Source organism: Camponotus floridanus, unplaced genomic scaffold, assembly GCF_003227725.1.
Source record: "Camponotus floridanus strain SB8 unplaced genomic scaffold, Cflo_v7.5 scaffold79, whole genome shotgun sequence".
NCBI classification, from domain to species: Eukaryota; Metazoa; Arthropoda; class Insecta; order Hymenoptera; family Formicidae; genus Camponotus; species Camponotus floridanus.
The window spans coordinates 1-24,348 of record NW_020229848.1 but is presented as its reverse complement, the minus strand read 5'-3'; the positions used below and the strand labels follow the sequence as shown (position 1 = coordinate 24,348).

Genomic DNA, 24,348 nt, shown 5'->3' with positions numbered 1-24,348 from the left:
ATAATAAAAATATATAAATAATGTTGGCTATATTAAAATGGAACATATAAATTCTTTATATTTTATATAAAGAAAGAGACATTTAAAATATTTTGCAACATCTATATTTTTCGAATCTTAATTATAAAAACTTCAGAAGGATCAGTGATTAATTTGATAAATTCTATACATGTATTAATAATTAAATTTTTAAATAATTTAAAAAATGATTAATAAATATCAAAGATCAGTTTACTGCTAATTAAGATTGATAGAAATACGGTTAAAAATGTTTTTATTCCACAGCAGGCATTTTGTGTTTTGTAAATAAAAATATATAAATACGACAATAAATATAGAAAAATATTTATTTTACCCTTAAACATTACATTGGAAAATTACAGTATCTTTCGCGATTGAATAATTTATTTACTATCAATTTATATACATAAATGTCTTGCTATACAGCACTGTCGGCATCATAAATTATTATTTTCATTACTATCGAAGCATTTGGTTTTGTATGAATGTATGTGGGCTTTTTATTGTTTATTTTATCCTATAGCGCTCTAACGATGAATTTTTCTTTTTTCACATTTTAACTAAATTTATACTTACTTTTCTGCGACATACGAATAATATTGTTAAAGGAATACAGATGATTTTCATATGTTGATTTTGTTATTTTTCATACTGAGGAAGACTAAGTAAAGTCGAAACGTTTGTGATTATTGAATTAAATGAACTTATTAATATTGGTTTTATTTTATTTAGACCCTAGTTATTAGCTGGTATTATTGGCCCTAGAATTTTTATTATTGCTTTGCAACACACGAGCAGTATTAGTGTTATTATTATTTATTTTCGTATTATTTTCATTATTTATCATTAATATAAATGTGCTTTCTCGAGGCCATTTACGAATTTTAGAACAACAAATTCTTCCAATTTAAGGACATTCATGCGGTAATCGTGAGTCAAATGAGGACTATCATTTACAAATTTTATTTACAGTTTGTTAACTGTTTAAAAATATTTCAATAAATAATCTAAAATAATTTATTAAGTTTTTTTGACTTATTAAAATTATTTGTTGATTAATTATCGCAAAAAACTAAAATAATTAATTTGACAAAAACACACGAATACTAATACATGACATGAATAATAATAAAAGTAATTATTACAACGTTAGAAATAATCATGGAATTTTAAAGAGAAAATTTGTTTCTCAAAAACAAAAATTGTGGCGAGATAATCACTTACAAAGTGTTAAAAAAATAAAAACTTGTGATTTATCAGTTTCATCACCGGCATCTAACCTCTCTCACCTGTCAGGTAGACGAATAGTACAGTAGTAGTACTAATTGTAATTGTTAATAAATAATTCAAACGTACGATAACACCTTTTTTTTATGATAATAATATTATGATTCAAAGGATATTTCAAAACATTATTTGTCATCGTATCTATTCTAATAATATTTTTTTCATAAATTTGAAACATAAAAAGTTATGGTTTTTCATAACAGCCTATGTTAAAAAAAAGATTTTTCATCGTTAATAACTTTTTTTAATGACCGATAACATACCACGAATTTTGTAAGAACGATCACAATGTTATTATTCTTGCTAAATATCAAAGGTTTGAATTTTTATCTAATAATAAGCTTAACGCCCGAAACGCGAACGTCTTTAACGCGAACTTTAAAACAATTTGTTTTCTACCTTTGGCGCATGCGTGATGGTGGGAGGAGCGATCTCCACGCATACGCGTGGAGTAAAATGGAATGAATCACATGTCGTTCATGCGCATCACTCAACAGATCTTTTATCTACCTTTATTTTTACTCACGTGATAGTTTTTAACAGTTTTTTTTTTTAAGAGGCCTATTACGGTTTTTAAAACGAGGTAAAAATTGTGAAAATGAGCAGATTTACTAAATTTTGACAAATGAAATTATTAAGTATCTCCCACTTTTGTCATCCCCCCGTTTTAAGAACAGGAACCGTGATTTCACGGTCCCTAAATTGGAAAATGAGCGGCTAAGGTCAAAGTCATTATACTTTGAATAATCTCAATAATTCCGAGATAACCTTATATTTTAAATCCAATTTAGACAAAACAAATATTTTATCAAACTGATAATTCGCGAGCTGATACGCCAGAAATTCGTGATATATAAGTGTAACTAATAAACTCCAAATTTTAGTGTAAATTTTAGAGAAGATCGACATTGTCAATTATTTCGACGTACCATTTCATAGTCGTTAGCTTTTTTATTAAAGTACAATTATACACATCACAAATATGGACAAGAACGATAAATTGCAAATATTGAAGAATGCTATAAAAGCTTATCCCAATTTTCCTGAACCTGGAGTGACTTTTCGGTAAGTCAATATTGAAAAAAAAAAGGCGAGAAAATTTCCAAAAAGATTACACGAGAAAGATAGAAAAATATTTTAATTATATAATTATTATTATATATTTATTATTGTTATTAATATATTTTAATTATTAATATATTTTGTATGAATAATTAATATATTTTATATATTAAATATATTAATTAATTAAGAATATTAATATATTTTAATTATTAATATACTTTATCATTATTATCATTATTATTTTTTTAATTAAATTAATATCAATTCTTTCGTTTTTTATATTTATTAAGTCACTCATTTTCAGAGACATATTTGGTGTATTTCAAAACATCACAGCGCTAAGAGCGATGAAGGATTTAATTGTGGAGCATATTTTATTCCTCGAAGTAGATCTGATTGTAGGATTAGACTCGCGTGGCTTTCTCTTTGGCCCTATGATCTGCATGGAATTAGGCAAGCCGTTTTTACCTATTAGAAAAAAAGGGAAACTTCCAGGGAAAGTCGTTCAACAAAAATATGTCCTAGAATATGGCGAAGTAAGTTAAAAAGTTTTACACAATGTTGACTGTGACTTGGAAAAATTTTTGTTTATATATAATTTATACATGAATTTTATCCTACTTTTACAGGCCACATTTGAATTGCAATCAGACTTGATTACCAATGGAACTAGAGTGCTTATTGTTGACGATTTGCTGGCAACTGGAGGTAAAGTGCGAAATAGTTTTTAATTTTATGATATGTATATATTAATTAGAATATATAAATGTTAAGAATGAATGAAATATATATTTGAAGGTTCAATGTCTGCTGCTGTTCAATTGCTAAAATCCGTAGCAGCTAATGTAGTTGAATGCTTGGTGATAATAGAATTGACTTCGTTAAAAGGCCGAGACAAGATTGAAGTTCCTCTACATTCTTTTTTAAAATACGATGATTAATAGATAATTTTTTAAAAAATTGATAAGTACAAAGCATAGACAATTGAGCATAATAATGTAATACAGTAACATGTATTACCGCTTGCATTCCTGCCGTATAACATTTCCAAAAATAGATAAGAAAAAATGAATATTCTTTTATATTTGTATATACATAAATAAATGATTTTTATATTTTATATACAATGTAAAAAAGTAAATTTGTATAAATAAAATTGTATATATAATTTTTTAAAATACATATATACAACTAAAATGTAATTATTTATATATATCAATGATTATGTTAAAGTACTTTATTTTATCTAAATTTGACGAGATTAACTTTTCCATTATCTAACTTCTGATCTACATGATCTCAGTGAATCTAGAAAACTTTGTACTTCATATTCGAGTTTTATTACATCTTGCTGCAATTTTTCATGATTCTTTGATTTGCTGTCTTCAGAATTTGAGATGCCATCTTCCTTAATCTTGCATTTATTACATTCTTGTATTTTTTCCAAGTCATTATTTTTATACAAATGACAGTAAGAGTTTTCTACTCTCGCATCTGGTGTAAATTTATCAAAATTCCAATCTAAATTATTAATATATTCTTGAAAGCATTTTTTTACCTCTGAAATAAAAACCATTGATTAGTGAAATTTCCTTCCATATTTATAATTATATTACTTTAATAATTATAATTATATTACTAAAATAATACTTTATAATTATAATTATATTACTAAAATATAATTATAATACTAAATATAATTATATAACTAAAATATAATTTATATTACTAAAATATAATTATAATTTATATTACTAAAATATAATTATAATTTATAATTATATTACTAAAATAATAAAAACTAAATGTTATATGAATTGTAATTAAATATATGCTATCAAGATTAAGGCGAGAAAATATGAGAAATGAAGAGAAAAATATATGAATTATATACCATTTAATCTTGTTTCATGAATTTGTCTCGCAAAAGCTTTAGTCTCTGTGCATAATCTCTTTCTATCGGCACGTTCTACAATCTTACGATTACACTCTTGCAAATGTTGTTCTTGTATTTTCAATTTTCTCAAATCCGCAATGCTGAGATTCTCAGCGAGGAATTTTGGATATTCCTTCTTTATAAACGAAGGATAAGGCCCAATATGATTTAATTGCAACAGTTTATCCCTGAAATAAATTTCCAATATTAATAAATACATGATTGTTGCGTACACTACACAATAATACCTTAGATAACGATTAGGATGTACTCGTTCCGGTATCTCTTGATCTAATCTTCTCGCAATCTTCAATAAATCCTTGGCTCTAATGTGACTTTGTGTGCTATAAAAAGTCTCGATATCTCCAGAACGTGACTTTATCAAGGAAATTATATTTTCTCTCGAATAAATATTATAAGCAACGACACACATCAATAGGAGGGAGGGTTTCTGAAGAGATATTAAATGGTCCCACAGAATTAACCATTCATCTCCCGATAACACTTCGCTCATGGCAGTCTGCAGTAACGGCCACGCATATTCGCTAGTCGTTATTCCATGTTCGCAGAAGATATTTAGTAGCGCAGGGTCTGCCTCCAAGAGAATATTTTCAATAATTCCAAGGACGTTCAGTGGGGGCAATGGATGGTATTCAAACCATTTTTGACAGTAATTTAGTAATATGCTTAAAATCAACTCAAAGGCAAGTAGGGGGTCTTTCTGAAACAAAATTAAATATCTTGGTTCATGTTGATAAAAAATACTCACACATTTAAAATAAAATAAATAATAGAATAAGTAAAATAATAATAGAATAAATATAATAAATAAAATAAATAATAGAATAAATAAAATAATAATAGAATAAATATAATAAATAAAATAAATAATAGAATAAATAAAATAATTAACAAAATTAAATATCTTGGTTCATGTTGATAAAAAATACACATTCAAAATAAAATAAATAATAGAATAAATAAAATAAATAATAGAATAAATAAAATAATAATATAATAGTAATAATAGAATAAATAAATAATAATAGAATAATAACAGAATAAATAAAATAATACCTGAAATACGACTAGAAATGGAAAAATCAAGTTGGGGAGAAACGGACTTTGTATTAGCAATGGATACCATTGCAACAGGCAATCCATCGTCATGGCCAGCAATGACGCCCTGCCTTTGTCCGCCAGGGGATGATCTTTCGAAGTACTTGACGTAAATTTTCCACGAGTCACCTTACTTGCCAAGGCAACGTATGCACTCTTGTTGGCCGGTAGTTTTAAAATAGTGGACCAAATGAGCGTGCGATATTTATTTGGGAATTCCCCAAATTCCTTTAAAATAGACATTAATCGTTCCGTATCCAACTCTCGTTTCATACTCTGTCTAACGCACTCCAAATGATCGCTTATCTTGTGCGCCTGGAGTCTACGTGGCTCTGATGGTTTTCTCGGTTGGTGAGAAAATAATTTTCTCGAAATTATTTTATCCGCATACGTTATATTCAAACACCCTTCCTGGTCTATGTAGGCTACATATCTGCCGGCAGACGAAATGGCAAATTTTTTAACTCTATCGATGGAGATAGATGTGTGGAGAAAATTTGATTCATTTATATCGCAAAACTGAAGAGTGCATTTGGAAGATAGAAACGCGACAATTTTGTTCGCTCCACCATCCAATGGATACGGGACAACTGATAATTGTCTGGCCTCGGCAAAATTCTTAGATAACTGTAGCTTCTTCAGCAAGCTCCAATCATACGTGTTCAGAACGCTTATGCTTCCTGCGCCAGCCATTATCATGGCTCTTGCATCTCTGGTGAAGACAAAATCCTTGATATAACGCACCCCGAATGTGCTTGTGTCGATCTTGATGTCTCTGTGCAATTGTTCAAGTGTCCAGGCTTGCATGGTATCATTGAGATACAGCACAACAATGTGACCCGCGTTGGAAAAGGCAGCTTTCTTGATCACAGCGTTCTTTACATCAACCTTTAACTGATGAGCTTTGCTGTAAGACCGCAGGTCCCATATTATCACCTCGTTCCTGGAGCCGGTTAGGCAATAATTCCTGTAAAAGGAAACGTGTGTCGCTGCTAATCTATGACCAGATAACAGACAGAACTCGTTGACGTCTGCGTGAAGCTTCCAGATCTTTATATCGCCTGTATCGAGTCCTATCAATATTTCTCCCTCGGATACAGGATTGAATGCCAGAAATGTGGATCGTCCGACTTTCCCGAATACTTTGTAACATGGAATTTCATCTGACAATTCGACGCAATGCAGGTATCCTTTGGTGTCCACTGCGATCAGGTATTCCTCGTCGTAGTCAAAGGACATTTGCGTGAAACCGAGCCTGGCTGTGCAATATCGTTTCTCGACACTGGCTCTAGGCTCGTATCTGAAACTATCATTGCTCTTAATCAACTTATTCCAACCGCTATGCATTGTAGGAGGTAATTATAGATATAATTATTCGATATAATTATTCAATATAATTTTCCCAGAGATTCTCCCTTTGTTCCAGCATCATCATTATATGTTGCTCTTTCCAATTGTGCTGGAAAATATCAAAATAGAGAGAAAAATAAGTATAAATACATAGCAAAAAAAACAGTATAAATACATAATAAAAAAATATATAAATGCATAGCAAAAAAAATAGTATAAATATAAGAAATAGATGAAATATAAAATATAATAATATAAATTATAATAATAGAAAAATATAAAACTCACACATGATATAATTCTTTCTTTCTTCTACAAGAAATATTTCGACAATTTCACGCAACGCGTCACGTCAAATCGATGACAGTTGTATCGTGAATTATCACCTGTCGAACTGTCAGTTGTCGTTTTTACCAATGATAAATAATACAGAATCTAATTGGCTGATGATAAATAAAAAGAGAAAAAATGAATTTACGTTAAATTTATATTAAATAATTACTAATTATGTATAAATTATGCCTAAAATAGATAGAAAAATAGTATAAATACATAGTAAAAAAATATATAAATGCATAGCAAAAAAATAGTATAAATACAAGAAATAGATGAAATATAAAATATAATAATATAAAATATAATAATATAAAAATATAATAAAACTCACATATGATATAATTCTTTCTTTCTTCTTTCTACAAGAAATAATTTGACAATTTCACGCAAATCGATGATAATTGTATCGTGAATTATCAGCTGTTGATTTGTCAGTTCTCGTTTTTACCAACGATAAATAATGCAGAATCTAACTGGCTGATGATAAATAAAATGGGAAAAATGAATTTACGTTAAATTTATATTAAATAATTACTAATTATAATTTATCCCCTAACTGTTTTTTTCTGGAAAAGACGGGCGAGGAAAATTGATCGATTGTTTACTCGGGTCCGGATATCCGAATCTGATTTGCAAGAGTCGCAAAATGGTTGTCGCGAGTGCCCTCTCATTTCGCGAGATATTCTATGCTTATTTCTCGGACCGAAGCAACGACAGCCTCCTTCATGTCAATTTAGTCGCCTAAAAGGCCTCTTTTTTTTCCAAGTGGGCGATTCTTGAATCCTGTAGTCAACAGATAATTCATTCATAATGGTAAGAAGTGTAAAGATCGTTGGTTTGATTTTTTTCTTGATGATTTCAGATATTGTATATCACAGTGGACACTTGAGGGGACAATGTTTACATCCAAGTAGCATATCTTTTACATGTATAGTATTTCTGAACTTTATAAATATTTTGAGGATTTCTCTCGATTTTAAGTTTCTTTTTCATGATAACTTCTATTGAGATGTATTATATGGTATCGAATAAAATATGTCTATATAAATTTTGCATTAAAACCTGTTCGCAGTCTGTTGCTGAGTTTTTGAAGGGACTCCCATCGCATGATGAAAACAACTTTGCAAACTTTCATACAGATAATGGCAATCGAACGTGTGTCAAGAGACCATCGGTTTATCTTCCGACTAAGGATTATCCTTCAGAGCAAAGTATGTGTAAATTGTAATTATACAGACTAATATATTATGTATGCATGTAATAAAATTATTTTATATTTTTGCTCAGTTATAGTCACTGAAAAAACCACTATTCTGTTGAGGTATCTGCATCAACAGTGGGATAAGAAGGTAAAAAGAAATTATATAGATAAATTATAATAGAAATTATATAATAGATAAATTGATAAGACCTGAATTGATAAGCTATATGAATATTGCTGAAATAAAAATTTATATATGTGTCTATAAAACAAAGGATATCAATTTTACATATCAATTTTAAAGTAATGTTTGCTACATAAAGATACAAAAATATTTACAGAGACTTACAATTAGTAAAGCATTATCATTATGTTTATAATTGTAATTATATTATTAAATTATATAATTAAATAATTTAATATAATAAATATATTATTAAATATAATTAAATATAATATTTATTATATAATAAATATACTATTTAAATATAATTATATTATTTAAATATAATAAATATATTATTAAATATAATATATTTATTATATTTAAAGTTATATAATATATTTCTTCTAATAATAATATGTTATTAATTATTATATATGTTATTACTAATTATTTTTATCAAATAATTTAATTATATTTTTAATTGAATATAAACTTTTTTTTAGAGCATAGACAGGAAAAGAGAATTCTTGTCCACTAATGGTGACGCTCAGGATGATGCATCGACAGTGCGCAGTAAAAGGCCGCGTCTCGATTTGAATAACAGTCTTTAAGATACGTTGCACATTTTTCATACATACATACATCCATATATATGTGTATATATATATATATATATATATATATATATATATATATATAATATTCTTAAATAATCGACATTTATATATGATCTGTATCAATTATTCACAGACAGAAATGTGTTTATAGTATGAAACTATTTTATTGATTAAATTTATGGAATTGAAAGTAAAGAATGTATCATTTTCGATAATCTTTTTTAAGAAATTTACACATATACATTTTTTTGATATGGATTTTATTTATAAATGTAGATGTGTACAAAATATCACAAAATGATACATACATATATATATTACATGTTTTTATTGTGATTTATTTTTAATCGCGTTCGCATCTCAATCATGTACAATCATATTAGATATTTGAATTGTCATACATTATATTGCAGCAATTTTAAATGAAGCAATCATTGCTGTATATTGATGTTTGTATATTTTTTCCTTTATAGAAGTTATTTATTATCGAGAAAAAAGCGAAATTTAGGATAGACGATATATGTGCAACAAAATAGATTATTATTATTTCGAGTTATTATTTGGAGCAGAAGCTAAGAAAGCATTTATCTTGTTATGAAATAAAATAAATTTGTGTGAATCTGTTTTACAAAAAATACTAAATAAATCTATGCAAAATAAAACAAAATTCTACATTATTAATTATTAAATAATAAAAATTTGAATTTTCTCTTAAGTATTTCTGACTCTTAAATCTCTATAAATAATTAAAACTTGAATCGTAATTATATATTTTTTGCAAATTACATATACAAATATTATTTATTCGATATAATTTCTGAAAACAAACAAATATTATTATCATATGATAATTTTTGCCTGTGTCATACATCGATATAAATCAAAGTGATTTTATATCAGTGCTTAAAAGATAATTTCACGATTTATGACTTTGTTTAAATCCCAAGTGCAATATCTTTCCACATTTTTTTATATACATATATACAGGGTGTCCAAGACTTAACGAATCAACCATTAATGGTAGATTCTTAGAGATCATTAGGAAACGAAAATCTTAATACCAAAATGTTGAGGAAGATATAGTTTCGGCGCTAAAAGAATAAAGATTACCAATCGGCGTGTTACATTTTCCTATGCTCACAACATAGCACATCAAGGGACCTGCGTACAACGCGATAATATCGATATCGATATAGGGATGAATATAAAATAAAAAATAGGATTCTGCAGTGAACGCGATTGTATTTTCCATGCAACAATAGTCAATAGTTTGGACATTTTTATGAAGTCTTCCTCAACATTTTTAGTATTAGAATTTTCGTCTGAGGAATCGACTATTAACGGCTAATTCGTTAAGTCTGGAACACCCTGTATATTATTTACTCATTCAATATAATTTCCGAAAACAAAAAAATAGTATTATATGAATAAATTTTTCCTGTTATACAGGGTATTTCAGATCACCAGTACCACCCATGTAAAAACTAGAAAAGTGGTTATTTCAAAAAAGGAAAAACATTTTCTTTATAAATCGGATGCGCTCTATCGAATGGTGATATTTGCAACTTCTGATTCCGGCCGGAAATAGGCGATTCAGACCGGAAGTGCATTTTTTTAAATGGAATCCCCTATTTTTCATTACATATTCTTGTAGCTTATCTCGAGAGCTTTCCAAAACTATAATAAATTATTTTTCCATTAAGTACTTTTCGAGTTATGAGGCTTGAAATCATTTCTTAATTTTACACAAACCATAAAATATCTTGTAAAATATTCATTTTTCGATTATCTTTAATACTTTTATGTACAAAATAATGAAAGAAATCAATTGGTGTAAAGAAAACATACAGTTGTTTTTAAGAAAAAATATGAAATTGTTAATTGCAAATTACATATTTTTTTTAAAAAAACAACTATTTTTTCTTTACATCAATTGATTTCTCTCATTATTTTGTATATAAAAGTATTAAGATAAGATAATCGAAAAATAAATATTTTACAAGATATTTTATGGTATAAAATTAAGAAATGATTTCAAAATAATTTTGATTTTTGTAAAATTAAGAAATGATTTCAAGCCCCGTAACTCAAAAAATACTTCATGGAAAAATAATTTATTATAGTGTTTTGGAAAGTTCTCGAGATAAGCTATAAGAATAGGTAATAACAAATAGGGGATTCCATTTAAAAAAATGGAGATGACCTTGAAATCTCTGAAGCGCCTCTACCTACAAAAAAATTATTAGTAGCATATTACGGCCCTCTTAGTACCGTACAACTTTTACAAGTGTAAAATTTTTGTATCTCTAAAAATAACAGAGATATTCCAGATGGACAGAGTTATTGGTCCACCCTGTATACAGGGTGTATCTGAAATGATGCATTAAAATTTAGGAGCGTATTCTAGATATCAAAATAACACTTTTTTTTCCTATAAATATGGATCTGCAAATGAACCCCCTCCGAGCTAAAGGCCCCTAAAATTTGGGGAAAAAATTAAAAATTTGCTGCATTTCAGAAAAAAAAAAGTTTTGATGTTACCTATCATCCTCTCTTGAAAGAAAAATAAATTTACGTTGCGCGCGTTTGATCAATTTCACACGTTTTCTTAGAAACAACTATGTGTTTTCTTTACACCAATTGATTCCTCTCATTATTTTGTACATAAAAGTATTAAGGTAAGATAATCGAAAAGTGAAAATTTTACAAAATATTTTATGGTTTATGTAAAATTAAGAAATGATTTCAAGCCTCGTAATTCAAAAAGTACTTCATAGAAAAATAATTTATTATAGTGTTTTGGAAAGCTCTCCAAGTAAGCTACAAGAATATGCAATGAAAAATAGGGGGTACCATTTAAAAAAATGCGCACTCGATTTATAAAGAAATTGTTTTTATTTTTTTGAAATAACCACTTCTCCAGTTTTTAAATGGGTGGTACGAGTGGTCTGAAACACCCTGTATATCGATATAAAAAATGATATACCAGGTACGTAAAAGATAATTTTACGCACGACTTTGTTTATCGTAGATATATTTTTTCTGTAATACTTTTTTTTTCAAATTTCTATATCCTCAATTTATGTTTGAAGTTTGAAATTTGCAGTTTCCAAAAGTTTCGCGTAATTTCCATTTGGTGGAGTTGCGTCTCGAAGAGACGACTCGGCGCCAACGTCAGATCTCGTGTCCGCTTCGTACTTCATGCATGATGTAACGCGACATAACCAAGGGGCAGAAAAAAAACTGGCGAAAAATATTTACAGTTTACGGACGGAACGAGAGAGAGAGAAAGAGAGATGTAACGGGCAGGCAGATTATTTCGATTTGTCGCATCTATCCGGTGGATCGTGCGACCTGACATGGAAAATCCGCGCCAAGTAATCGCGAATCTGTCATCGCGTTTACAGAGCCCCGATGCGATTCCGTTACTAAATATAGGATTTATTTTTAGGTTGGAGCTGGCCGTGCTTTGAATCGGGAATCTGCCCCAAAATCAGATTTCTAGGAGGTAACGTGCTCGCAAGACACCAGGTCTACTGGATTCCCGTATCTTGCTTTCAATCGCAACACCTCGTGTCGACGTGTATTTTTCTCCAATATATCAATACAAGTCCCCATACAAGTTTTTCAATCAAGTTTTGGAACCTTGCGCAATGATACTCTTCATATCTTTCCTATAGTCATGTGGATACGTGGAAGTTAAAGGGCAATTTATGCCTTGAAAATATCGTTAGGATATTAATTTATTGTTGTAATTGCAGGGGCAAAAATGGCAAATGATGTAATAATCAGGGGCAAAGACAGGCTACAAGAGATTAGCATGAAATTGGAGCAGAGTCATTTGGTGTACTTGCAAACGGATGACAGTCCATTGAAGCTGCAACAACGACACAAATTGGAAGGTAATGTGTGTCGGACTTTGCCTACTTGTATGTGTATTTTATATATATTTTGATATCGAGAACTGTAATATAATTAATATGTTACAATAATGTAATAATAATATAACTGATGTATAAGTTACAATAATGTAATAATAATATAACTAATATATAAGTTATAATAATATAATAATAATATAACTAATAAATAAGTTATAATAATATAATTAATATATAACATCGTATCTGAAATGATACACTAAACTTTAGGAGCGTATTCTAGAGCTAATATTCGAAAATGTGTGAGATTGACCAAACGCGCGCAACGTAAATTTATTTAACTCTCAAGAGAGAGTGATAGGTAATATCAAAACTTTTTTTTTCTGAAATGCAGCAAATTTTTAATTTTTCCACAAACTTTAGGGGTTTCTAGCTCGGAGGGGATTCATTTGCAGACCCATATTTATAGGAAAAAAAAGTCTTATTTTGATCTCTAGAATACGTTCCTAAAGTTTAGTGCATCATTGCAGATACAACCTGTATACAGGGTGGACCAATAATTCTGTCCATCTAGAATATCTCCGTTATTTTTAGAGATACAAAAATTTTGTACTTATAAAAGTTGTAATAATTTTTTTGTAGGTGGAGACGCTTCAGAGATTTCAAGGTCTTCTCCATTTTTTTAAATACAACCCCTCATTTTTTATTACCTATTCTTATAGCTTATCTCGAGAATTTTCCAAAACACTATAATAAAGTATTTCTTCATGAGTACTTTTCGAGTTATGAGGCTTGAAATCATTTCTTAATTTTACATAAACCATAAAATATCTAGTAAAATATTCATTTTTTTATTATTTTACCTTAATACTTTTACATACAAAATAATGAGAGAAATCAATTGATGTAAAGAAAAAATAGTTGTTTTTAAAAAAAATATGTAATTTGCAATTAACAATTTCATATTTTTTCTTAAAAACAACTGTATGTTTTCTTTACACCAATTGATCCTCTCATTATTTTGTACATAAAAGCATTAAGGTAAGATAATCGAAAAATGAATATTTTACAAGATATTTTATGGTTTATGTAAAATTAAGAAATTATTTCAATCCTCGTAACTTAAAAAGTACTCAATGAAGAAATATTTTATTATAGTGTTTTGGAAAGCTCTCGAGATAAGCTATAAGAATAGATAATAAAAAATAGGGGGTTCCATTTAAAAAAATGGAAATGACCTTGAAATCTCTGAAGCGCCACCACCTACAAAAAAATAATTAGTAGCATGTTACGACCCTCTTGGTACTGTACAACTTTTATAAGTACAAAATTTTTGTATCTCTAAAAATAACGGAGATATTCCAGGTGGACAGAGTTAATGATCCACCCTGTATGTGTATATATATATATTAATGTATATATATATAGAGGGTGTTTCATAAGTGGTGGGTAAAATTTCATTAATATATATGTGTATATATACATATACATATATATATATATATATATATATATATATATATATATATATATATATATTAATGACTATGATATTAATTTCAGGCTTTATAAAGGAATACCTTTGCCTGGTACCCAATGAGAATAAATATGTGTTTCAAGAGACAGCAGATATTTTGCACAGATCAGCAGCTACAGTGACGGATTTCAGTGGATACAGAGCAGCTACTGCTTGGAGCGCAATTTCCCTGTATGCGGCTAATCTTTTGGCACAACCTTGGCGAAAAGAATATAGGACAGTGAGGGTGATTAGCTGACAAAATATTGTCATTGCTCCATGTTTGGAAATAACATAATTTAACATATTCGAATCTTGTATGCATATTTGATTAAATTTTAGACGTACAGTGGTTATTACAAGCATGAAGTAGAGGCGAATCTCATAGGTGCAGAATTAATGTTTGAACAAATGGGATACAAGCACACTGGTCTAGGTGTGTTGACCTTGGACGGACCGATTGATCCGGACAAGGTCTCAAATGTCAGCAGGGACGCTATTGTAGCCTTTGTAGAGTGTCAGGTAAGGATGATGATAAGTAAATCAACTGCAAGTGTATACAATATACCCCAATCTGTCAATTTGAATTTCAGATTTTGAAGCAAATATGGGAAAGCGTGTCGCAGAACTACACCATCTCTTGGCTGGAGGTCCTGGAATTTCGCGAGAGCCACGTCGGTACACCCGAGCAGGCCATACGAGCCCTCAACTATCGCTTTCTCGAGAAGATGCATCAGAACCGGTGCGCGAAGGTCGACAGCTACAAAGATATCTACTACCCGCAGCAAACGAGCGTCGAGACCGTGCCGTTGCCTCTGCCCTATCATCACCCAGTCGTGCACGCCAGTTACAACGCGACGATGCCGTCGGTTTGTCAAACGGCGGACTATCGGTGCATCGAGGACGCGACAAACGTGGCGGTACCGGCCAGTTATCGATTCTACCAGCCCATCGATCACGGTTTTGTCAATTGTTGCAACAGCTACGGCTGCCTGGCGTCCCACGGGAGTAAATTCTACGGCAACGTTGGCCAGCCGCATCCGTATTGCGCCACTTTACCAGCGTACGCGGCCCGAGTGCCTACTGGCAGGCTGATCGAGCTTGACGTGCCAGGATCGGTTGCGAATTACGCGGATAAAATTCACGCTCCTCGCAAACCTACGCAAACCCACCGAATATCGGATCTGGACGAGGTGGACTTCTACAGACGGCAGACCTCGAGCGAGGGGGACCACCACGAATACGGTAAAAACGACAAGAGGCAGGTGGTCGGCAAGTTGAACTCTAGCGTTGGTAGAGACGGCTACGATAACGACGGCTCGTGGGACTTTGTGTACAGAAATCTCGAGAGCTTAGGCTATTACAAAGACCTCGACGTTCGGGACGACGTGTTGCACAAGAAGGAGCTGGATCCCGTGCGCGCGCTCAAGCACAAGACACTCAGGCAAGCGGAGAACGAGGACAAGTACAGCGGGCATAGATTGGAGAAGAGAAGAACCGGCAGCAGGACCGAGGCGAATGACGTGGACTCGGTCGAGATGAACGGTAAGGGTCACCAGGATATTCTGCCCTTCAAGAAGAAGTCCTCGTCCTTCGATTTGTCGGATTCGAATAGGTACAGCACCGAAACGTATAACAGGGAGAAAAAGCACAACAGCCAAACTCTGCCGATTCCGCGAACGCACAAATCCTCGGATCAGATAGCGAAAATTGCGGATTCGCTCAAGAATCTCGATGTCGCGCGATTGAGCAGGGGAGAGAAGGAGGAGGAGGAGGCGGCGAGCAAGAGGAAGTGGAATTGCGCCACGTGCACGTATCTGAACGCAGCTGATCGGGATATCTGCGAGATGTGCGCCAAGTCGAGGTGCAAGGGAAACGAGGATAAACCGCTCGCCAGCGGTGGTAAGGAATGCCCGAAATGCACGCTGGTGAACGAGAAGAACGTCTCTATCTGTGATGCTTGCCATACCAGTCTGAAGGATTCCCCGACGTACATATGAACAGACTGAGAGAAGGAGAGAGAAGCTCTTGGCGAAAGAGGAAGGGAGCTTTCGCACATTTTTCACAAAGGTTTGCACAAAGGTATTTTGCGTGTAAGATATAGGATCCTTGAAGGACGAAGTTGTAATGTGAATCTTGTCCAACGACCTAAGAGAAACATGAATACAGAAAACTTAAAGGCATAAAATATATATTAGCGTATACATGAATTTATCAAGTATATGAAGAAGAGAAAGCTATTTATTTAAAATTTATCTCGCGCAGGATAAAGGGAGCTTGTAATATAAGAAACTTTCTTAGCGTTTATTGATATTGTTACGTTGTGTGGCCTATTAAATGAGTATCGAGTAGGCACTGACTTCGCATGCATCACTGTTATTAGTATTACTATAGCATTCGACGCGAGGTAATTAAAAAATTGTAATTAAAAAATAAAATTTAATCGCAGATATTAGGCCGAGGTTTATAAAACAATATCACGAGATTAATTGAGAGATGCGTGAAACGCTGGAACATTACTTATTCGACAAATATTTAATCATATGTTTATTCTTCTCGTATACAGGATGTTTCAGACCACTCGTACCAGCCATTTAAAAACCAGAGAAGTGGTTATTTCAAAAAAGTAAAAACATTTTCTTTATAAATCGGGTGCGCTCTATCGAATAGTGATATTTTCAACTTCTGGTTCCGGCCGGAAATAGGTAATTCAGACCGGAAGTGCATTTTTTTTAATGAAACCCCTTATTTTTCATTGCATATTCTTGTAGCTTATCTCGAGAGCTTTCCAAAGCACTATAATAAATTGTTTTTCCTTCAAGTACTTTTTGAATTATGAGGCTTGAAATCATTTCTTAATTTTACATAAACTGTAAAATATCTTGTAAAATATTCATTTTTCGATTATCTTACCTTAATACTTTTATATACAAAATAATAAGAGGAATCAATTGGTGTAAAGAAAACACATAGTTGTTTCTAAGAAAAAATATGTAATTTGCAATTAACAATTCCATATTTTTTCTTACAAACAACTGTATGTTTTCTTTACAATTCATTCTTCTCATTATTTTGTACATAAAAGTATTAAGGTAAGATAATCGAAAAATGAATATTTTACAAGATATTTTATAGTTTACATAAAATTAAGAAATGATTTCAAGCCTCATAGCTCGAAAAGTACTTCATGGAAAAATAATTTATTATAGTGTTTTGAAAAGCTCTCGAGGTAAGAACAACTACAAGAATATGCAATGAAAAATAGGGGGTTCCATTTAAAAAAATGCGCACTCGATTTATAAAGAAATTGTTTTTACTTTTTTGAAATAACCACTTTTCTAGTTTTTAAATGAGTGGCACGGGTGGTCTGAAACACCCTGTATGTAACTTTTGTGCAATTTACTTTTTAAATTAAATCGTCATGCATGGAGTAAATTTTATTTTTTACAAACAAATCAATTTAATACAATTAATTTTTATAAAAGAACGCTGTAATTAATCGAAAAAGATACTGTTACTATAATAAATAAATTTTATATAGCATTAAATTACTCGAAATCTGTCACGCTTAAAAAAAAAAGGGAACTCGGTTTCGATTTACAAATGGTAGTTTATACAGTGTTATTAAGATTAAAGAATTTTTTTTTACAGTAAAACTTTGAAAACGAATTTGATAAGATACAACGCAAAATGTTAAACCCTTCGCTCTTTCCCCCTTTTTCCCAGAATACACACCTAAAATTATTACATTATTAGTTTCGGATTGTTGTTATAATTATTATATTAACAAATGTTGCGCTATATTATTACAAGAGAAAATTATAAATGTAACCAAGATATAAAACATGATGAGAAGAAAATGTGTGAAATTCTATTGTAATCGGTGAAATTTATAGTATCTACATCTGTATTAAAATTGCGTAGAGACAGCTATTTATTTAGAAACTGTTATACAAATATTTATTCATACATTCCTTATTCATTGAGAATCATTAAAAAAAAATATTAAATGCGTTCTACTTATTCTAGATATCTTTTGTTAACGTATCTCTGCAACACACGTTTTTACCCTTTATTTAAGCTTGTTTTAGAGATATATACTATTGTTGAAGATACATGTAATTTTATATATGTAAGATATATATGCAAAATGCCGTGTTTCCCACAATTTATCAATGTTGCATAAAATATTATGTACGTATACGCATAGCCAAGTATACCATTAGCTAATTGAAATGTTTTGAGGGATAATGGAACTTTGCTCAACAGAGAGCTCTATAGCAATGCTTGAGCTAATGTACTTTAATTTACAAATGTGTAAAATTTTTATTGCGACTGTACTGACTTAGCCTAATTCACATAATTCAATATGTTGAAAATAATAAGAGAAATGACTTGCAATATTTATAGTTACATTTGTGCTTGATTATAGGCAACATTGAAATATTAATGAATAACGTAATTGACACTTTTGAAAAAGCGAAGCTTTAGTACAATATGATCTTCGTGCTTTTCTTAGATAATGTGTTTGCATCTCAAACACATACTCTATTTCGATACAAATAATTTTTTAATACCGTTTATAAAAGTCTGACTTTACAACCATAATAGAATATCGGTAATATTTTTTCATGGACAAAATATATGAGAGAATGATAAATAAAATAGGTAGACGATATTAAAACATGCATGAACAGTTACAGTGTAACATCTTGTGAAGTTTATGTAAATTGTATAATGATCTGTTGTATACAAATAAGAAATTGAATGTAAAGTATGCATATATTTAGATAAAATTTTTATTAGACGCATTGTATGAGAGAACTCACACTTTTGTACAAAACGCAGATGATTATTTTTAATAGAATGCATGTAACATTTTTAAATTATTAATACAAATAAACATATACCTCTGGAAAATATTTTTCTATTTAATTTAACAGAACGGAAACGAAGTATAAGAAAGAAACTAGTACGAGAATATCAATTATTGACCATTCGCATGACTTTGTCTAAATATTTGGAAGCAGTTTGATGAATTTTCTTATCCATTTTATCTACAACATAAAAAAAGACAATATTATATTAATCATAATTAATAGAAATGCAAGCGAAAAGATTAAAAAATGGAAATATATATTATGATTACTTACATATTTTATGTTTTCCTTTGATGTGAAAATTTATCGGTAACATGTAAGGATTTTCGCATATGAAAACATATGGACTATCACTTTCCCCTTCTGGATATAGTTTTCTGTATTCTTCCTGAGGCAGAACATCTGTCACTGTTACACAGCCTAACAAGCAACTTGTGGGGTAAGTCTCAGGAAACTTAATTGTTCCTAAAAGGACATATCAAGATGGATTTATAAAATTAAAATTAAAAATATTTAATTAAATTAATTATATTAAAAATATAATTAAGGTAAAATATAAAATAAATAAAAATATAAATAAGATAAGGATATTAAAATTATAATTTAGGTAAAATATAAAATAAATAAAAATATAATTAAGGTAAAATATAAAATAAATAAAAATATAAATAAGGTAAAACTATAATTGAGAAAAAATATTTCAAGATGAATATTTTACTAACTATCTTTTAATATGTTGTAGAGATGCTGTGTATTGGATATGTCCTCAGGGGAAGGTACCTTAGCAGCTGATGCTATCCATAATCTTCCTCTGTGCGAAGAATACCAAGTTCTACCCTCGTGGCTGATAACAATAGATTCGTATCAGATATTCTGACTGTGCAAATTATCTTTTTTTAATTGCCATGAACTCACATTTTTATTCCTGCCACCAGCAACGACGCGTAAGGCTGATGCATGCTCAAACACAGGCCCTGATCAGACATTTCTAAATATTCCTTATCTTGAATTCTGCTTTCTGTATTCCACGTATCATTTTTTTTACTTGTTCCAAACATTCCCATGTCGATAAACTTGGCATAACATATATATAATAATTATAAATAATTATACAGGGTGTCCCAAAAGTCCTGGACCGGTCGAATATTTCATAAATTATGCACTTTAGAAAGAAATGTTTCAGACAAAAGTTGTAAAAGTTGACAAAAGTTGGCTGAAGGGGGCCATATCAGATAGTGGCAATGATTTGACATGGGAGAGTCACGCATTGAAAGTCACGTGAAGATCACCGTCAATTTCTTAAATGGAACTCCCTATTTTTTATTACATATTCGTGTAGCTTATCTCGAGAGCTTTCCAAAGCACTATAATAAAGTATTTTTTCATTGAGTACTTTTCGAGTTATGAGGCTTGAAATCATTTCTTAATTTTACATAAACCATAAAATATCTAGTAAAATATTCATTTTTCGATTATCTTACCTTAATAATTTTATGTACAAAATAATGAGAGGAATCAATTGGTGTAAAGAAAACACATAGTTGTTTTAAAAAAAATGTAATTGTTAATTGCAAATTACATATTTTTTTCTTAAAAACAACTATGTTTTTTCTTTACACCAATTGATTCCTCTCATTATTTTGTACATAAAATTATTAAGGTAAGATAATCGAAAAATGAATATTTTACAAGATATTTTATGGTTTATGTAAAATTAAGAAATGATTTCAAGCCTCCTAACTCGAAAAGTACTCAATGAAGAAATACTTTATTATAGTGCTTTGGAAAGCTCTCGAGATAAGCTACACGAATATGTAATAAAAAATAGGGAGTTCCATTTAAGAAATTGACGGTGATCTTCACGTGATTTTCAACACGTGACTCTCCCATGTCAAATCATTGCCACTATCTGATGGCCCCCTTCAAGCCATACATCTTTTGTCTGAAACATTTCTTTCTAAAGTGTATAGTTTATGAAATATTCAACCGGTCCGGGATTTTTGGGATACCCTGTACAATAATTGATATTAATTATATATAATATTTTATATAATAATTATATAATTGATATTGATTATAATATAATAATTGATATATAATGAAAAATACACAACAGAAAATTGCTCATTGTTGAAAATTAATCAGAAGTGGACTTCTAATTTACTGTTATTAATTATAAAACATTCGCGATCTTACTGTTGGACGGTCAAATTCTATCGTTGGACAGATATTCGGATTTTCCGAGTCGTCGTACGACATTGCTTCACCAAGGTCTTCCAATTGTAAATCATTGAATTGTTCATCATCGACTACTCTTCCCATAAAATCTATAGCGACTCTTTTATCCAAACGCGAGGCATGCTTACGAGCTTGTGCCTCCGATTCTTGCTTCCGTAACTTCTCACGATCCTCAGCAGAAAGCCAAATATTATTTGACTGATAATAATCCGACTCGTCATCAATCACCTTGGTACGGCGGGCGCTATTTTTTATAATTATTGATTAATTAAATATAAATAAATATAAATAAATATAATTATTAATTAAATATAAATAAATATAAATAATTATAATTATTAATTAAATATAAATAAATATAAATGATTTTGAGAGATGCAAACATATATACCTGTTGCGATCAAATTCAAGAAGCTTGTCCCTTTGTTTGAGGGAGTCTTCAAAATTTTTATTTGGCTTTTGTTCCATCAATTTGTTGTACAAGTTATCGGCCTGTTTAGTCTTGCTCTGAAGTACCACTTGTTGATTTGGAGAACAAACAAGTTCTCCACAAAAGAAGCATGGTCCTGCACCTTCTTGCGCACAGACTATTCTTCCGCAGTTGAGGCAATTGTTGATTAACGCATGTCTTTTTGCTTCACAGTTACACTTGTGTCTCCCTAAATATTGTCACAAAAATACAAAAAAAGTATATCATTTATATAAATTATATACATTTATTTAAATTGTTTAAATTATATTTATTTAAATTTAATTATTTTAATTATATTTATTTAAATTATATAATTTATATAAATGAATAAATATTGTCACAAAAATATAAAAGTATATCATTTATATAAATTATATAAATTTATTTAAATTGTTTAAATTATATTTATTTAAATTAAATTATTTAAATTAAATTATATTTATTTAAATTATATAATTTATATAAATGATTACTTTGTATACACATTATACAGATTTTTTTTATAAATACCTTTCAGAAGAACATCTCCATGAGATAATAAATTAACGTATTTAGTCTTCTTCTTTTCAGTCTTCTCTGGCTTCGTTTCAACTTTTGCAGTCTCTTGCAGCTGTGCAAGAAAACAGCGGAAGGTCTTTATAACTTTCTAACAGTAACTCGTTGAGTAATTTTGGAAAAGTACAAAATACCTGTGCATTTTCCTTTCCCCTCGCTTTTCCCTTCTTCTTTTCATTCTGTTTGTTGGACACATTGTCGCTATTATTCGTTTTCTTATAACCCATTTGATTGGTATAAGACGCTGGAAATTGCATAATTTGATGTAAACCTCTCTCGTCTATCCGTCAAAAATATACTCCTGGGCAAAATTAACGCATAATTTTTTTTCCAAAGTTTTTCCTTTAAAAGCTGATATTTTTAATTTTAATGAAGAATTTTGAAGAAAAAGTGAAAAAAAAATTATGCGTTAATTTTCTTGAGATTCATCCACTCATCTGCTCACCACGTTGTTTCTTGAAGTCTACGACAAATTGTCTGTGTTTTGGATTCCCGCTGTCCAGTAAAGTTGCAAAATAGCTTTCCAAATCCCTCTCATTTTCTATTTGCATAACGAATCTGAAATTGACATAATGCACGTGATATGACACGATATGACAAATAAATAAAATACAGAGAGGAGAATTTTTATATATGTATATATTATCTAGGATACTTTCATTGGGCACTTACTGAACAAAGTCATCCTGAATCTGAAAGTCCAATAATTCGGACAATTTCTCTTTCACCCACTTTTCCATGATAACGACTAATAACGACGATTGACAAATGAGTAATGATAATTCACAGCTATTGTATTGTCATACATACTTTTATATTTTGTCACCCTATATATTAGACTTTCGATACTACAGGTGATCGATATGTTCGATAGATATATCGATATTTCGATTCATATCGATTATATTTAAATTTATGTGTTCAAATTTGTTACTTGGCAATGTGCTTTAATTGCAAAAAATTGTCAGCTAATCAAACGATAAATGTCTTTATCGACGTTAAATACAGGGTGTTTCAGATCATCTGTACTACCTATTTAAAAACTAGAGAAGTGGTTATTTCAAAAAAGGAAAAACATTTTCTTTATAAATCGGGTGCGCTCTATCGAATGGTGATATTTTCAATTTCTGATTCCGGCCGGAAATAGGCGATTTAGACCGGAAGTGCATTTTTTTAAATGGAACCCCCTATTTTTCATTGCATATTCTTGTAGCTTATTTCGAGAGCTTTCTAAAACACTATAATAAATTATTTTTCCATGAAGTACTTTTCGAGTTACGAGGCTTAAAATCATTTTTTAATTTTATGTAAACCATAAAATATCTTGTAAAATATTCATTTTTCGATTATCTTACCTTAATACTTTTATGTACAAAATAATGAGAGGAATTAATTGGTGTAAAGAAAACACATAGTTGTTTCTACGAAAAAATATGTAATTTGCAATTAACAATTCCATATTTTTTCTTAAAAACAACTGTATGTTTTCTTTACATCAATTGATTCCTCTCAGTATTTTATACATAAAAGTATTAAGGTAAGATAATCGAAAAATGAATATTTTACAAGATATTTTATGGTTTATGTAAAATTAAGAAATGATTTCAAGCCTCATAACTCAAAAAGTACTTAAGGAAAAAACAATTTATTATAGTGTTTTGGAAAGCTCTCGAGATAAGCTACAAGAATATGCAATGAAAAATAGGGG

The 24,348-nt window shown here is 30.1% G+C and overlaps 5 protein-coding genes across 5 annotated transcripts; 3 read left to right on the top strand and 2 right to left on the bottom strand.

Annotated features, from left to right (window-relative positions):
* Window positions 1–1,771: 1,771 nt before the first annotated feature.
* LOC105251623 (adenine phosphoribosyltransferase) lies at window positions 1,772–3,447 on the top strand. Its single transcript, XM_011258567.3, has 5 exons — window positions 1,772–1,891; window positions 2,193–2,373; window positions 2,678–2,909; window positions 3,003–3,081; window positions 3,172–3,447. The coding sequence occupies exons 2-5, from the start codon at window positions 2,291–2,293 to the stop codon at window positions 3,312–3,314; spliced, it is 537 nt and encodes a 178-aa protein (XP_011256869.2). The 5' UTR covers window positions 1,772–1,891; window positions 2,193–2,290; the 3' UTR covers window positions 3,315–3,447.
* A 151-nt stretch (window positions 3,448–3,598) lies between these two features.
* LOC105251625 (TBC1 domain family member 31) lies at window positions 3,599–7,150 on the bottom strand. Its single transcript, XM_020027629.2, has 5 exons — window positions 7,067–7,150; window positions 5,387–6,887; window positions 4,558–5,030; window positions 4,268–4,497; window positions 3,599–3,933 (listed from the first exon to the last, which is right to left on the bottom strand). Exons 2-5 carry the CDS (start codon window positions 6,773–6,775, stop codon window positions 3,647–3,649), a joined length of 2,379 nt encoding a protein of 792 aa, XP_019883188.2. The 5' UTR covers window positions 6,776–6,887; window positions 7,067–7,150; the 3' UTR covers window positions 3,599–3,646.
* A 590-nt stretch (window positions 7,151–7,740) lies between these two features.
* On the top strand, window positions 7,741–9,158 carry LOC105251622 (DET1- and DDB1-associated protein 1). The gene is made up of 4 exons (XM_025414175.1): window positions 7,741–7,927; window positions 8,187–8,325; window positions 8,402–8,463; window positions 8,985–9,158. Exons 1-4 carry the CDS (start codon window positions 7,925–7,927, stop codon window positions 9,090–9,092), a joined length of 312 nt encoding a protein of 103 aa, XP_025269960.1. The 5' UTR covers window positions 7,741–7,924; the 3' UTR covers window positions 9,093–9,158.
* A 3,701-nt stretch (window positions 9,159–12,859) lies between these two features.
* LOC105251620 lies at window positions 12,860–17,229 on the top strand. Its single transcript, XM_025414174.1, has 4 exons — window positions 12,860–13,000; window positions 14,543–14,742; window positions 14,838–15,017; window positions 15,089–17,229. Exons 1-4 carry the CDS (start codon window positions 12,868–12,870, stop codon window positions 16,493–16,495), a joined length of 1,920 nt encoding a protein of 639 aa, XP_025269959.1. The 5' UTR covers window positions 12,860–12,867; the 3' UTR covers window positions 16,496–17,229.
* A 954-nt stretch (window positions 17,230–18,183) lies between these two features.
* Window positions 18,184–23,455, bottom strand: LOC105251624 (activating signal cointegrator 1). Its single transcript, XM_020027630.2, has 10 exons — window positions 23,313–23,455; window positions 23,086–23,198; window positions 22,775–22,884; window positions 22,596–22,695; window positions 22,005–22,272; window positions 21,572–21,857; window positions 20,291–20,448; window positions 20,098–20,219; window positions 19,649–19,840; window positions 18,184–19,552 (listed from the first exon to the last, which is right to left on the bottom strand). The coding sequence occupies exons 1-10, from the start codon at window positions 23,378–23,380 to the stop codon at window positions 19,479–19,481; spliced, it is 1,491 nt and encodes a 496-aa protein (XP_019883189.2). The 5' UTR covers window positions 23,381–23,455; the 3' UTR covers window positions 18,184–19,478.
* Window positions 23,456–24,348: the final 893 nt, after the last annotated feature.